At 46.5% G+C, this 14,157-nt stretch overlaps 1 protein-coding gene across 1 annotated transcript in view; it reads right to left on the bottom strand.

Annotated features, from left to right (window-relative positions):
* The window catches only part of LOC119964582 (nardilysin-like), a 133,730-nt gene that overhangs the window by 91,878 nt on the left and 27,695 nt on the right, over positions 1-14,157 (bottom strand). Inside the window, 5 exon segments of the mRNA XM_038794258.1 lie at positions 3,663-3,717; positions 3,720-3,731; positions 8,469-8,542; positions 9,955-9,997; positions 10,000-10,011. Coding sequence (XP_038650186.1) covers positions 3,663-3,717; positions 3,720-3,731; positions 8,469-8,542; positions 9,955-9,997; positions 10,000-10,011 — 196 coding nt within the window.

Genomic DNA, 14,157 nt, shown 5'->3' with positions numbered 1-14,157 from the left:
TCAACAACAAGGACTCCTACATCAGACTCCTATTTATTAACTACAGCCTTCAACACCATAACTCCGCCTTCAACACCATAATCCCAGCCAATCTCATATCAAAGCTCCAAAACCTAGGACTTGGCTCCTCACTCTGCAACTGGATCCTCAATTTTCTGATCCACAGACCACAATCAGTAAGAATAAATAACACAATAGTCCTCAATATCGGGGCCCCGCAAGCCTGCGTACTTGGCCCCATACTCTATTCCCTGTACACACACGCGAGGCAAAATTTGGTCCAACTCCATCTACAAGTTTGCTGACGATACGACCATAGTGGGCCAGATCTTGAATAACAACGAGTCAGAATACAGGAGGGAGATAGAGAACCTAGTGGAGTGGTGTAGCGACAACAATCTCTCCCTCAATGCCAGCAAAACTAAAGAGTTGGTCATTGACTTCAGGAAGCAAAGTACTGCACACACCCCTGTCAGCATCAACGGGGCCAAGGTGGAGATGGTTAGCAGTTTCAAATCCATGCGGTACACATCTCCAAAAATCTGTCCTGGTCCACTCATGTTGACGCTACCACCAAGAAAGCACAACAGCGCCTATACTTCCTCAGGAAACAAAGGAAATTCAGCATGTCCACATTAACTCTTAACAACTTTTACAGATGCACCATAGAAAGCATCCTATCTGGCTGCATCACAGACTGGTATGGCAACTGATCTGCCCAAGACCACACCAAACTTCAAAAAGTCATGAACACAGCCCAGTCCATCACACGAAACTGCCTCCCATCCATTGACTCCATCTACACTTCCCGCTGCTTGGGGAAAGCGGGCAGCATAATCAAAGATCCCTCCTACCTGGCTTACTCACTCTTCAAACTTCCATCGGGCAGGAGATACAAAAGTCTGAGAACACACACAAACTGTCTCAAAAACAGCTTCTTCCTCGCTGTTACCAGACTCTTAAACGACCCTCTTATGGACTGAGCTCATTAACACTACACCCCTGTATGCTTCACCCGATGCCGGTGTTATGTAGTTACATTGTGTACCTTGTGTTGCCCTATTATGTATTTTCTTTTATTTCCTTTTCTTTTCATGTACTTTACGATCTGTTGAGCTGCTCACAGAAAAATACTTTTCACTGTACCTCGGTACACGTGACAATAAACAAAATCCAAATCTACAATTCTGTTAACATTTAGGGTGTGCCATTTAGCATGGCACAACTAACAAATTTTACTTGAATTGCACTGTATAGATACTAGAAGGAGGTCCCTGTCCACAATACAACAGCAGCCTATGATATTAAGAAAGAAAAATAAAAGTGAGAAAAAATATTATTCATTCGGGCAAAAGGAAGCTTTAAGAATAATGATAAATAGTTTCTACTAGTATATGTAAGCATCCAGTTTCACTTCAATATAACACAAGAGGTCAATACAGTGTTGATAACATGGCAATAAAAATGCTGCCAAAACATATCAATGCTGATTTTCAATGCTTTTTAATGGATTAAATGGTATTGTAGCACTGTTGGTTCTGGTTTTGAGTTATTAATTCTCGCGCAGTAAAACCAAGAGAAAACCATGTGACTTATTCGGTAATCCTGAGAAAATGGTACCTGGATCAGCATAGGAAAACACATTCATGCAAGTGGAATTACTTGCATTCAGCTAAATCTTTTTTTCTTTAACAATTTATGTGTGCTCCTTTTAAATCTTTGAAAACTGCAGACATGTGATGATGGGGACCCACAGAGTCAAGAATATGTAGGTGTTAAAGGACTGCTGCTCCAAATTATTGGGTCACTGCCATGCCTCACAAAGGGGATAAATATATTTACAGTCCTTTATAAACAAAAATTAAATCAGTATTTGCAAAAAATGTGTTGGAAAGCCGAACTATTGACAGACAAGAATGGAGGAACTGATTTAACAATATATAAACACAAAATAGCAGTATTTTGCCTCAGCCCCCCATTTGATTATTGTATTGTATAATAATAATCTCTATTAGTGTCACAAATAGTCTTACATGAACACTGCAATGACGTTACTGTAAAAATCCCCTAGTCGCCACACTCCGACACCTGTTCAGGTAGAAGAGGGAGAATTCAGAATGTCCAATTCACCTAACAAGCACATCTTTTGGGAGGAAACTGAAGCATCCAGAGGGAACCCACACAGACACAGGGGGAACATGCAAACTCCGCACAGACTGTGACCGAAGCCGGAAATCAAACCCGGGTCCCTGGCACTGTTCATAAGTTCATATTATATAAGAGCAGAATTAGACTATTTGGCCCATCGAGTCTGCTCCGCCATTCTATCATGGCTGATATTCTCATCTGTTATCTACAATGTTACAGACCATTACTAAATCAGCCAGAGCATCTCCTCCCTAGAACACATGACCTAAGAGCAGGAATAAGCAACTTCGCCTCCCAAGCCTAAACATCCTCAATGTGATCATGGCTGATCCCATCCTGGCCTTAACTCCACTGTCCTGCCCGTTCTCCATAATCCTTCAACCCATTACCAATTAAAAATCTGTCTAACTCTTCCTTAAATTTACTCACTGCCACTGCATCCATCGCACTCTGGGGTAACGAATTCCACAGATTCACAACCCTTTGGGAGAAGCAGTTTTTCCTCATTTTAAATTTGTCACCTCTTATTCTAAGTTATGACCTCTCCTTTTAGAATGCCCCACAAGAGGAAGCATCAGCTCCACGTCTACTTTATCCATACCTTTTAGTATCTTGTATACCACAATTAGATCTCCCCTCGTTCTTCTAAACTCTAGAGAGTATAGGCCAAAACTGTTCAATCTCTCCTCATATGACAAACCCCTCATCTCTGGAATCAATCTAGTGAACCTCCTCAGAACTGCCTCCAATGCCACTACATCTTTTCTCAAATAAGGGGACCAAGGTTTAGCACACTGGGCTAAATAGCTGGCTGTTAAAGCAGACCCAGGCAGGCCAGCAGCACGGTTCAATTCCTGTACCAGCCTCCCCAACAGGGGAATGTGGCGACTAGGGACTTTTCGCAGTAACTTCATTTGAAGCCTACTTGTGACAATGAGCGATTTTCATTTCAAAACTGTGCACAATACTCCAGGTGCGGTCTTACCAATGCCTTATTTGGTTGCAACAACACTTCCTTACCTTTGCACTCAATTCCTTTTGCTATAAATGCTAACATTCCATTTGCTTTCCTTATTATCTGCTGCACCTGCATGCTTGTTTTCTGTGACTCATGCACGAGGACACGCAGATCACTCTGCATCAGAACACCCTGAAGTATCTCCCCATTTTACAACAGTGCTAACCACTTGATAGCCCAAAATATGCAACACACGATGCAAGCTAGAATTCAACAAACTTATTGAAAAGATTTTGAAATGAACAAAGAAAATCAGACAGAAGTAAAAAAAAATAGAAAAATTCAAATGCTAGAATTTGGAATAAAAATAGAACAGCAAGAAATACACAATAGGTCAGTTAGCAATAGTAAAAAGAAATGATACATTATGACACATCAGACTGATAAATCACCAGAAGGGTGCAAGTAAATCATTGCAAAATGTTCCCATGGGTTTATATTTAAATTACTTGCTAAATCTAAGTATCTTGCTCACACACAGTAACAAATCTAATACCTGTAGTACTGCCTCTGGGGTGGAAGTGACCAAGTTATATTCAGAGAATGAACCTCTTCACCGGAACAACTGCAAGATAAATGGTTTGTCAATTTATGGGTTTTTAAAAATAATTAAGGACAAGATAAATTTTGAGGGCGGCACGGTGGAGCAGTGGTCAGCATTGCTGCCTCACAGCGCCGAGGACCCAGGTTCGATCCTGGCTCCGGGTCACTGTCTGTGTGGAGTTTGCACATTCACCCCACGTCTGCATGGGTCTCACCCCCACAACCCACAGATGTGCAGGCTAGGTGAATTGGTCACGTTAAATTGGGGAAGGTGGGGGGGGGGGGGGGGGGGGGGGGGGGGGGGGGGGGAGGGGAGGGGGGAGGGAGGGGGAGGGGGGGGAGGAGGGGGGAGGGGGGGAGGAGGGGGGGTGGGGGGTGGGGGGGGGGGGGTGGGGGGGGGTGGGGGGGGGAGGGGGTGGGGTGCAGGGGTGGGTTGGGGGGGGGGGTGGGGGTGGGACCTACCTGGGGAAGGCTCTAGCGGCCAGGTCTCTGGCACTGAGTCTGGCTCTGGGGCTCAGAAGGGAAGGGGGGGAGCACAGAAAAGCAATAGTAATAGAAGATTCAACGGTTAGGGAATAGATAGGAGATTCTGTGGTCCGCGAATGAGACTCCCGAAAGGTTTGTTGCCTCCCAGGTGCCAGGGATATCTCGGAGCGTGTCTTCAGGATCCTGAAGGGAGAGGGTGAGCAGCCAGAAGTCGTGGTGCACATTGGTACCAACGACGTAGGTAGGACAAAGGGTGTGGAGGTAATGAACAGGTTTAGGGAGTTGGGCTGGAAGTCCAAAGGCCAAGACAGACAGAGTTGTCATTTTCTGGTTTGTTGCCTGTGCCACGTGATAGCGAGGCGAGGAATAGGGAGAGAGTGCAGTTGAACAGGAATAGGGAGAGAGTGCAGGAATGGTGTAGGAGGGAGGGCTTCAGGTATTTGGATAATTGGAGCGCATTCTGGGGAAGGTGGGACCTGTACAAGCAGGACGGGTTGCATCTGAACCAGAGGGGCACCAATATCCTGGGGGGGAGGTTTTCTAGTAGTCTTTGGGAGGGTTTAAACTAATTTGGCAGGGGAATGGGAACCGGGTTTGTAGTCCAGCAACTAAGGAAGCCGATATTCAGGATGCCAAAGCACGTAGTGATGCAGTGGGGAAGGTAACACTGACAAAGGCGAGTACTTTCAGGCAAGGAGATGGGTTGAAATGTGGTGTAACTTCAATGCAAGAAGCATCAGGAATAAGGTGGGTGAACTTAAGGCATTGATCGGTACTTGGGGACTACGATGTGGTGGCCATCACGGAAACTTGGATAGAAGAGGGGCAGAAATGGTTTTTGGAGGTCCCTGGTTATAGATCATGGGTGGGCAAACTTTTCCGTGCAAGGGCCACATTCAAAATTCCCAATTTTAAAGGGCCGCATAGTAAATAAGTAAAATAATTACTTCACCCGGTTATGATTCTGGGCGCCTCATGTAGAACATAGAACAGTACAGCACAGAACGGGCCCTTCGCCCTCCGATGTTGTGCCGAGCAATGATCACCCTACTCAAGTTCAACTGTATCCACCCTATACCAGTAAGTAACCCCAACAGCCACCCCCCCCCCCCACCACCCCCCCCCCCCCCCCGCCATTAACCTTAAATAAAAATTTAAAAAAAAAATTTTTTTTTAAATGTTTTTTTTGTTTTTTTTAATGATTTGGTGGGCCGCATAAAAACCTTTGGCGGGGCAGCATGCGGCCCGCGGGCCGTAGTTTGCCCACCCCTGCTATAGATGTTTCAACAAGATTAGGGAGGATGGTAAAATAGGTGGGGGGGGTGGCATTGTTAATTAGAGATAGTATATCAGCTACAGAAAGGCAGTTCGAGGGGGATCTGCCTACTGAGGTAATATGGGTTGAAGTCAGAAATAGGAAAAGGAGCAGTCACCTTGTGAGAGTTTTCTATAGGCCCCCCAATAGCAGCAGAGATGTGGAGGAACAGATTGGGAAACAGATTTTGGAACGGTGCAGAAGTCACAGGGTAGTAGTCATGGGTGACTTCAACTTCCCAAACATTGAGTGGAAACTCTTTAGATCAAATAGTTTGGATGGGGTAGTGTTTGTGCAGTGTGTCCAGGAAGCTTTTCTAACACAGTATGTAGATTGTCCGACCAGAGGGGAGGCCATATTGGATTTGGTACTTGGTAATGAACCAGGGCAGGTGATAGATTTGTTAGTGGGGGAGCATTTTGGAGATAGTGACCACAATTCTGTGACTTTCACTTTAGTAATGGAGAGGGATAGGTGTGTGCAACAGGGCAAGGTTTACAATTGGGGGACGGGTAAATACAATGCTGTCAGACAAGAACTGAAGTGCATAAGTTGGGAACATAGGCTGTCAGGGAAGGACACAAGTGAAATGTGGAACTTGTTCAAGGAACAGGTACGGCGTGTTTTTTGATATGTATGTCCCTGTCAGGCAGGGAAGAGATGGTCGAGTGAGGGAACCATGGTTGACAAGAGAGGTTGAATGTCTTGTTAAGAGGAAGAAGGAGACTTATGTAAGGCTGAGGAAACAAGGTTCAGGACAGGGCGCTGGAGGGATACAAGATAGCCAGGAGGGACTGAAGAAAGGGATTAGGAGAGCTAAGAAAGGGCATGAAAAATCTTTGGCAGGTAGGATCAAGGAAAACCCAAGGCCTTTTACACATATGTGAGAAATATGAGAATGACTAGAGCGAGGGTAGGTCCGATCAAGGACAGTAGCGGGAGGTTGTGTATTAGGTCTGAAGAGATAGGAGAGGTCTTGAACAAGTATTTTTCTTCAGTATTTACAAACGAGAGGGGCCATATTGTTGGAGAGGACAGTGTGAAAACAGACTGGTAAGCTCGAGGAAGATACTTGTTAGGAAGGAAGACGTGTTGGGCATTTTGAAAAACTTGAGGATAGACAAGTCCCCCGGGCCTGACGGGATATATCCAAGGATTCTATGGGAGGCAAGAAATGAAATTGCAGAGCCGTTGGCAATGATCTTTTTATCCTCGCTGTCAACAGGGGTGGTACCAGAGGATTGGAGAGTGGCGAATGTCGTGCCCCTGTTCAAAAAAGGGAATCGGGATAACCCTGGGAATTACAGGCCAGTTAGTCTTACTTTGGTGGTAGGCAAAGTAATGGAAAAGGGTACTAAGAGATAGTATTTCTGAGCATCTGGAAAGACACTGCTTGATTAGGGATAGTCAGCACGGATTTGTGAGGGGTAGGTCTTGCCTTACAAGTCTTATTGACTTCTTGAGGAGGTGACCAAGCATGTGGATGAAGGTAAAGCAGTGGATGTGGTGTACATGGATTTTAGTAAGGCATTTGATAAGGTTCCCCATGGTAGGCTTATGCAGAAAGTAAGGAGGCATGGGATAGTGGGAAATTTAGCCAGTTGGATAACGAACTGGCTAGCCGATAGAAGACAGAGAGTGGTGGTGGATGGCAAATATTCAGCCTGGAGCCCAGTTACCAGTGGCATACCACAGGGATCAGTTCTGGGTCCTCTGCTGTTTGTGATTTTCATTATCGACTTGGATGAGGGAGTTGAAGGGTGGGTCAGTAAATTTGCAGATGATACGAAGATTGGTGGAGTTGTGGATAGTGAGGAGGGCTGTTGTCGGATTCAAAGAGACATAGATAGGATGCAGAGCTGGGCTGAGAAGTGGCAGATGGAGTTTAATCCTGACAAGTGTGAGGTTGTCCATTTTGGAAGGACAAATATGAATGCGGAATACAGGGTTAACGGTAGGGTTCTTGGCAATGTGGACGAGCAGAGAGATCTTGGGGTCCATGTTCATAGATCTTTGAAAGTTGCCACTCAAGTGGATAGAGCTGTGAAGAAGGCCTATGGTGTGCTGGCGTTCATTAGCAGAGGGATTGAATTTAAGAGCCGTGAGGTGATGATGCAGCTGTACAAAACCTTGGTCAGGCCACATTTGGAGTACTGTGTGCAGTTCTGGTCACCTCATTTTAGGAAGGATGTGGAAGCTTTGGAAAAGGTGCAAAGGAGATTTACCAGGATGTTGCCTGGAATGGAGAGTAGGTCTTACGAGGAAAGGTTGAGGGTGCTAGGCCTTTTCTCATTAGAACGGAGAAGGATGAGGGGTGACTTGATAGAGGTTTATAAGATGATCAGGGGAATAGATAGAGTAGACAGTCAGAGACTTTTTCCCCGGGTGGAACACACCATTACAAGGGGACATAAATTTAAGATAAATGGTGGAGGATATAGGGAGGATGTCGGAGGTAGGTTCTTTACCCAGAGAGTAGTGGGGGCATGGAATGCACTGCCTGTGGAAGTAGTTGAGTCGGAAACGTTAGGGACCTTCAAGCGGCTATTGGATAGGTACATGGATTAGGGTAGAATAATGGAGTCTAGATTAATTTCTTCTTAAGGGCAGCACAATAGCATTGTGGATAGCACAATTGCTTCACAGCTCCAGGGTCCCAAGTTCGATTTCGACTTGGGTCACTGTCTTTGTGGAGTCTGCACGTCCTCCCCGTGTGTGCGTGGGTTTCCTCCGGGTGCTCCGGTTTCCTCCCACAGTCCAAAGATGTGCAGGTTGGGTGGATTGGCCATGATAAATTGCCCTTAATGTCCAAAATTCTATGATTAACCTAGGATAAAAGTTCGGCACAACATCGTGGGCCGAAGGGCCTGTTCTGTGCCGTATTTCTCTCTCTCAATCACATTTTCATACTGAGCTAATAAGGCAACATAGTATTATTGGTAATTAATTTACACATACCTCTATAAAGTTTATTAAAAGAAGACTCATCAAAGGGATCCCTGGCATCAGAGAAGTCTGGTTTTGGTAGACCACTTCATATATGAGACATTAGGAAAAAAATAAAGATTTAATTTGCAACAGTTTTCAGAAATCATCACATGGGTTCACATCTTGCTGTTTGAGAAGACTTATTTTAAGGCAATAGTTAATTTGCTCTACGAATATGCAGCCAGTGATTACATTAACCGGATTACACTTAAAAGCTCAACACCATCCAATACAAAGCAACCACCTGATAGGACCCATCCACAACTGCTGCACAGTCACCCAATGTGTACCATATACAAGATTCACTGCAGCATCTCGCCAAACCCAAGGCCAGCAAAGGCATCGGTACACCACCACCTGCAAGTTCCCTGCAGGTCACCAATCATCTTGATTTCGAAATATGTTGCCACCCCTTGATCATCACTGGGTCAAAATCCCAGAACCCCACCCTAGGAGCACTGCAGGTGCAAATGGAATCAGCAAATCAAGGCAATGGCTCACCATTCTCCTCTCAAGCACAACTGTGGATGGATAAAAAGGCTGGTCTCACCATCCACACTTGAATCCCAATAAAAAAATTTATTCCCAAGAAAAAGCGGTTTATAAATTTGTTTGACTTGAATATTCTAATCATTCTTTAAATTAGCACACGAGTGTTCTTGGGCTTCCTTTAATGACTCAGCAAATTTACTCCAGTAGAGAGCTGAATTATGCAGACCAGAGAAATCTCACATTAAGTCCCTAGTCTTTGCAGAGCTTGCTATTCTCAGCCACAGTACAAGCGACCTCAGCGCCACTGTCTTATGGAGGAAAAGTTGAGATGGGGTGGGGTAGGAGGGAAAATAGCCAGTGTCTTGTTCCTAATCATCACCCACTGATCCTCACTGAGAGTCTATGTGATGAGACCATCAATTCACAAGACACGTGATTGAAAGTAAACAGTGGTTTAAATAATCTTACAACTGAGCGTGCCTGCGACGAGAGGAACTGAGAGCAGCCTTACGACTGCAGTGCTTTATACTTCTGATTTGTGGGAGGAGCCACAGGCGGAGCCCAGTACAAACTCCTCATCTCCCCCTATGGGCAGAGCCGCGCAACGGCTCGTATACAGAGCCCATAAGGACACAATACATGTACAGCAATACAGTGTGAATTACAAGGTATATAATTCACCACACTATGTCTGGGGGATATCAGGTCTGGGGAGGTTTAAGATCACCAAGAAAGCCTTCAGAATCAAATAGCTTGTTAAAGACCACTGCAAAGACCCGTGCATGAATTTTAGCCACCTGACTAAAGTACTAAAACGTGACTACTGCCCATGGAACCACACTCAAGCAACAAGTCAAAACCTCAGGAAGAAAGATATTGAGAAAAGCATAGATGTTCTTAAAATATAAAAACTAGTATTTATTTTTGCATGAGACTTCATAATAATACATAGAATAGGTCTTACTTGTTTGGTATTGGGGTAAATAGTTCCTTCACCCAATCTTCCAAGTGTCCAAGGTTTCTACAATTATTTAGAAGGAATTATAAATGGATCAATTACATCACAGGTTCATTAAAACTATTGCTAAAATTTTGAGAATGAAAGTCGACTTACAGAAATCATGGGGGTGGTTGGTTAGCTCAGTTGACCGAATGGCTAAAATGGTGCAAACAATCCCCATACTGACAGTTCATGGAGGCCTGTCTCCTCACCCTGCCCCATACTTAATGTGGAGTGGTTCGTTTTAAAGTATATATAACCAATTGTCTGTCTCAAATGGAGATGCCCAAGGACCTTTGTGGACTACTGCTAATTATCAATTTACAAAAATCAAGGCATAATTTAATGGAAAAACACTGCCAGCAACTGTCAGTGCAGGCAGCATGACAAGGAGAACCGCTACTGCACAATGTTGGAAGACAACTGACCACTGAGCTACAGGGGTACGTTAAAACTTCCCTCCTGGCATCAGTTTAGTCTGCCATCCCTCAAATTCCCAACCCCCGCACCTCCAAAACCACTGGAAGACACCTCGCAACGTCCCCACCCAACCTTCGTACTTATTCCTCAGCACCCCCTGGAACTCATCAGCACAACCCTTTCATGTCCAGTTATGGTGCCCACACATGCCACCTACTATAGATCCCCCGATCCATGAAGCGTGTGGCTCACAAGCCCTCTATTTGTCCCTGCAGGAAAATATAGCCCATAAGTGGGAAAGGGCCAAGATGGGGGATGGAATACCAGAATCCGAATCCTCACTCCCCAAGAGGAACGGGCGATGGAGATAACAGGGTTGACCGAGGAGAGAGCAGTCTCCGACAGCCAAGCTGGCCTGTACCACAGGTGAAGGGCTTATTCACCCAGGTGACCTGTCTCACATCAGTTGTTCATGTCAGACAAAATGATTCTTCCCTCTCAGACCCCATGTCCATTCTATCACAGGAGCTCCATCTGACAGGGCTGGGTCATCCGCAGTCGTTTCCCCCACCAGCACCCAAGAGAGTGCCTTGGAGGAGAACTCAGAAGAGACCACTGGCAAGGTGTCACAGCCATCATCCCCACTTTCCACCAGCAAAGAGACACACGCCTCATGGGCGACATTAGTGGACTGGTTTCTGGGGCACAATCTGGTGGCCACCAAACAGTTGCTGATTCACATCAGGTAGAGGCAGGAACATCCAAGGGAGTCAGCATTCAAGGGTCTACTGGATCTCAGGCCTCAGCTGAGTCCTGATAAGATGCTAAGCCACCGGACAAGGTTATCCCAGAGCTGATGCAGATGTTAAAATATGGCTGTGAAATTCAGGAGGGGCTATCAGCGACATTCCAGCAAATGCATAGTCGATTGAAGGAGTCCCAAAGGCTACAGGCACAGGAGATGCGGACAATGCATGGCACCAAGACCGGCAGTGTTAGATTTGGTGACCGCAGTGGAAAGCTTGTAGCGTCTCAATTGGTGGTTCCCAAGGTATGGCTCAGTCTCTGACAACCATGGCTGAGGGCCTCGACATCCTGCCCCAGTCGCTGAGGGATATGTCCCAGATGCAGGTGGACATTGCCGAGGCACTGCAGCGCATGGCATAGTCACTGAGGAAATTGCAAGAGGGTGTCGACACCATGGTGCAGACAACGGGGAGGCACCAGGACTGGTAGAGCCAGATGACTCAGGCCTCTGGAGCTCACTCCAGCTGCCCCTCCCTTCCATGGGGATCCCCAGGGGCCTACGGGGACTGCCAGGGAGGAGGAAGCGCTAGAGGCCAATCCGGGTCACTGCCACCAAAGAGACGATGGCAGTCTCTGGGTGGCTGAGAGCTCAATGACAGGACAGGTATAGTTATAATCGGGTCTCCGCCTTGGTCTTCAACCCCTGTACAGGCGACATCCTGGGGTGGTCCTCAAAGACACTGGGGATCTCAGCTTCCCAGGGTGTAGCTGTTATGCACCCTCCCCGAGAAGCATGCACACTTGTGCAAGATCAGGAGGTGGTGATCTCACACGAGTTGAACATTCAGGAAGTGGAACCCCTTCCTGTTAATGAAGTGCACTCCCTGATGCCCTGGTATGTGCAAGGCGACATGTGTGCCATCAATTACCCCCTGGACCTGGGGCATTCAGCCAATGCTGGAGAATCCTGCAGCGAGATTTCTGGTGCTGGCCATGGAGTCAGTGGTCGTACATAAGGTGGCTCCTACATGTGGACTGGTTTTCTGGCCCTTTTTGCAAGGGTGGTGTCGGTTAGAAAGTGGTGCAGTAGAAGATCTAATATCTCTCCTCCAGCGAGAGATGTCGAAGAGTTATAAGATGAGGAATGTCTCAAATAAGGAGCATTCTTTGGACTCAGAGAACACGCAGGAAGGGAAAATATGGCAGAGAGACCTGTGGCGTTGTTGCCCACTCAGTGGTTGGCGGGCAAGTTAGTGGAGTTCCTATTGGCCAAATTTAAAAGTCAAAGGCAGGCGGTCATTGAAGACTTGGCAAGATTGGCAGAACTGATTCAGGCAGCCCTGGAGAGGGTGGAACACCGACTGGACCTGCAGCATGCACCGGTTTATATGGTGGAGGACATGGTTACTGACCACGAGGATTGGTTTCTCTCTTTGGACGCAAGAGATATTGATGATGCCGGAGGGGCAAGTTGAAGGCCAAGATTGATGATCTGGAGAACTGCTCCAGCTGGCAGAAAGTGAGGACTGTAGGCCTGCCCAATGGCATTGAGGGAACGAGAGCCATGGAATACATGGCAAAGATTTTCAAGCATTGGTGAGCGAGGGGGTCTTTTGACTGCCCTCCTGTAGTGGACTGGGCCCATTGGTTGTTGAGGAAGAAGCCTCGAGCCGGGGAGGAGCCACGGGCGATCATTGTCCGGCTCCAAAGATACCTCAACAAGGAAAAGTTACTGAGCTGGGCAAAGGAAACGCATGAATGCAGCCGGGCAGGCTATATTGTCCAAATCTACCAGAACATGGGAACGGAGCTGGCAAAAAGAGCCAGATTCAATAAGGTAATTGCTGCTCTTTTTAGGAGCAAGGTGTGATTCAGTATGATGTACCCGACTCGCCTGTGGGTCATGCATTCGGGTAGAGAACATTACTTTGGTATGCTGGAGGAGCTGATTAGGAACATGGGCTGGGGGACATTTGAAGGTTCTGGGTGATTTCACCTGCTAGGCCAAATTTTGGTAGTGTGCTTAGTGTTGTCACTACTTGTATTTTTTTCTCTGATGTGTGTAATTTGGTAACATGGCCCATCCTGCGTGTAAGGTAGAGGCCTAGAGTATATTAAAGAAATTGTTGGGAGGTGTGAGGATAGACTGGTTTGAGGCACAAGATTAAAAGTGGGAATAAGTAGGGAGCTGGGGGCGATATTTTTCTGTAAACAGATTTTGCTTTTCCCCCCCCCCCCAGATGGGGTCACCCTGCCAGCAGAAATGCTGGTTAACGAGAGCGAAGTGGGGGAGAAAGCCACAACTGGTTATTTTGGAGGGGGGGGTTCTATTTTTCCTATGTGGGTTGGGATAGAGAACCTTATGGGTGCGGTTTTCTTTGTTTGGGATGGGGTGGCTTTGCTGATGGCGAATGCTTCTTTGTGGAGATACTGGTTGGAGGGAGGTTACGGTGGCCATCCTTGTGGGCGAGGTAGGGACACGTGAGTCCATTAAATTAAGTTATGGCTGATCCAGTTGTTGGGGGTCGGGGGTGATTAAAGATCTTGGGTTTTCACCCATTTAAAGAATTAAAGGCGGACATGGGCTTTTGCAGGAGACACAGTATAGGATTAGGGGTAATACAGGTTGTGGTAAGGGTGGGTGGGACAAGTACTCCATTCAGACCTCGATACTAAGACAAGGTGAGCCATGGTGGCTTATTAATAAAGAGGGTCGCCTATTCTGTGGAGGTATTGCCGAGGGTTCTGGATTTAGATACATGGTGGCTCAGTCGAGCCCCAAATCACTGAAATATTGGGAGTGGGCAAAAGAGTTTCTTGGGTTCATGGAGCAGATAGAGGGGTGGATCCATGGAGGTTTGGGCATCCGAGAGAGGAATGTGGAATTTCTCCCTCCACGTTCAGGGAGACGTTAACGGCGGGTAATTAACAGAGAGCTGATTTTGACCAAGGCACAGGGGGGACAGCGAGAAGGATGGAAAGACAGAGCTTGATGGAAGA

This window comes from Scyliorhinus canicula, chromosome 4, assembly GCF_902713615.1.
Source record: "Scyliorhinus canicula chromosome 4, sScyCan1.1, whole genome shotgun sequence".
Lineage (NCBI taxonomy): Eukaryota > Metazoa > Chordata > Chondrichthyes > Carcharhiniformes > Scyliorhinidae > Scyliorhinus > Scyliorhinus canicula.
Note: the sequence above shows the minus strand (reverse complement) of the source record. Positions and strands in the feature narration are given on the sequence as shown.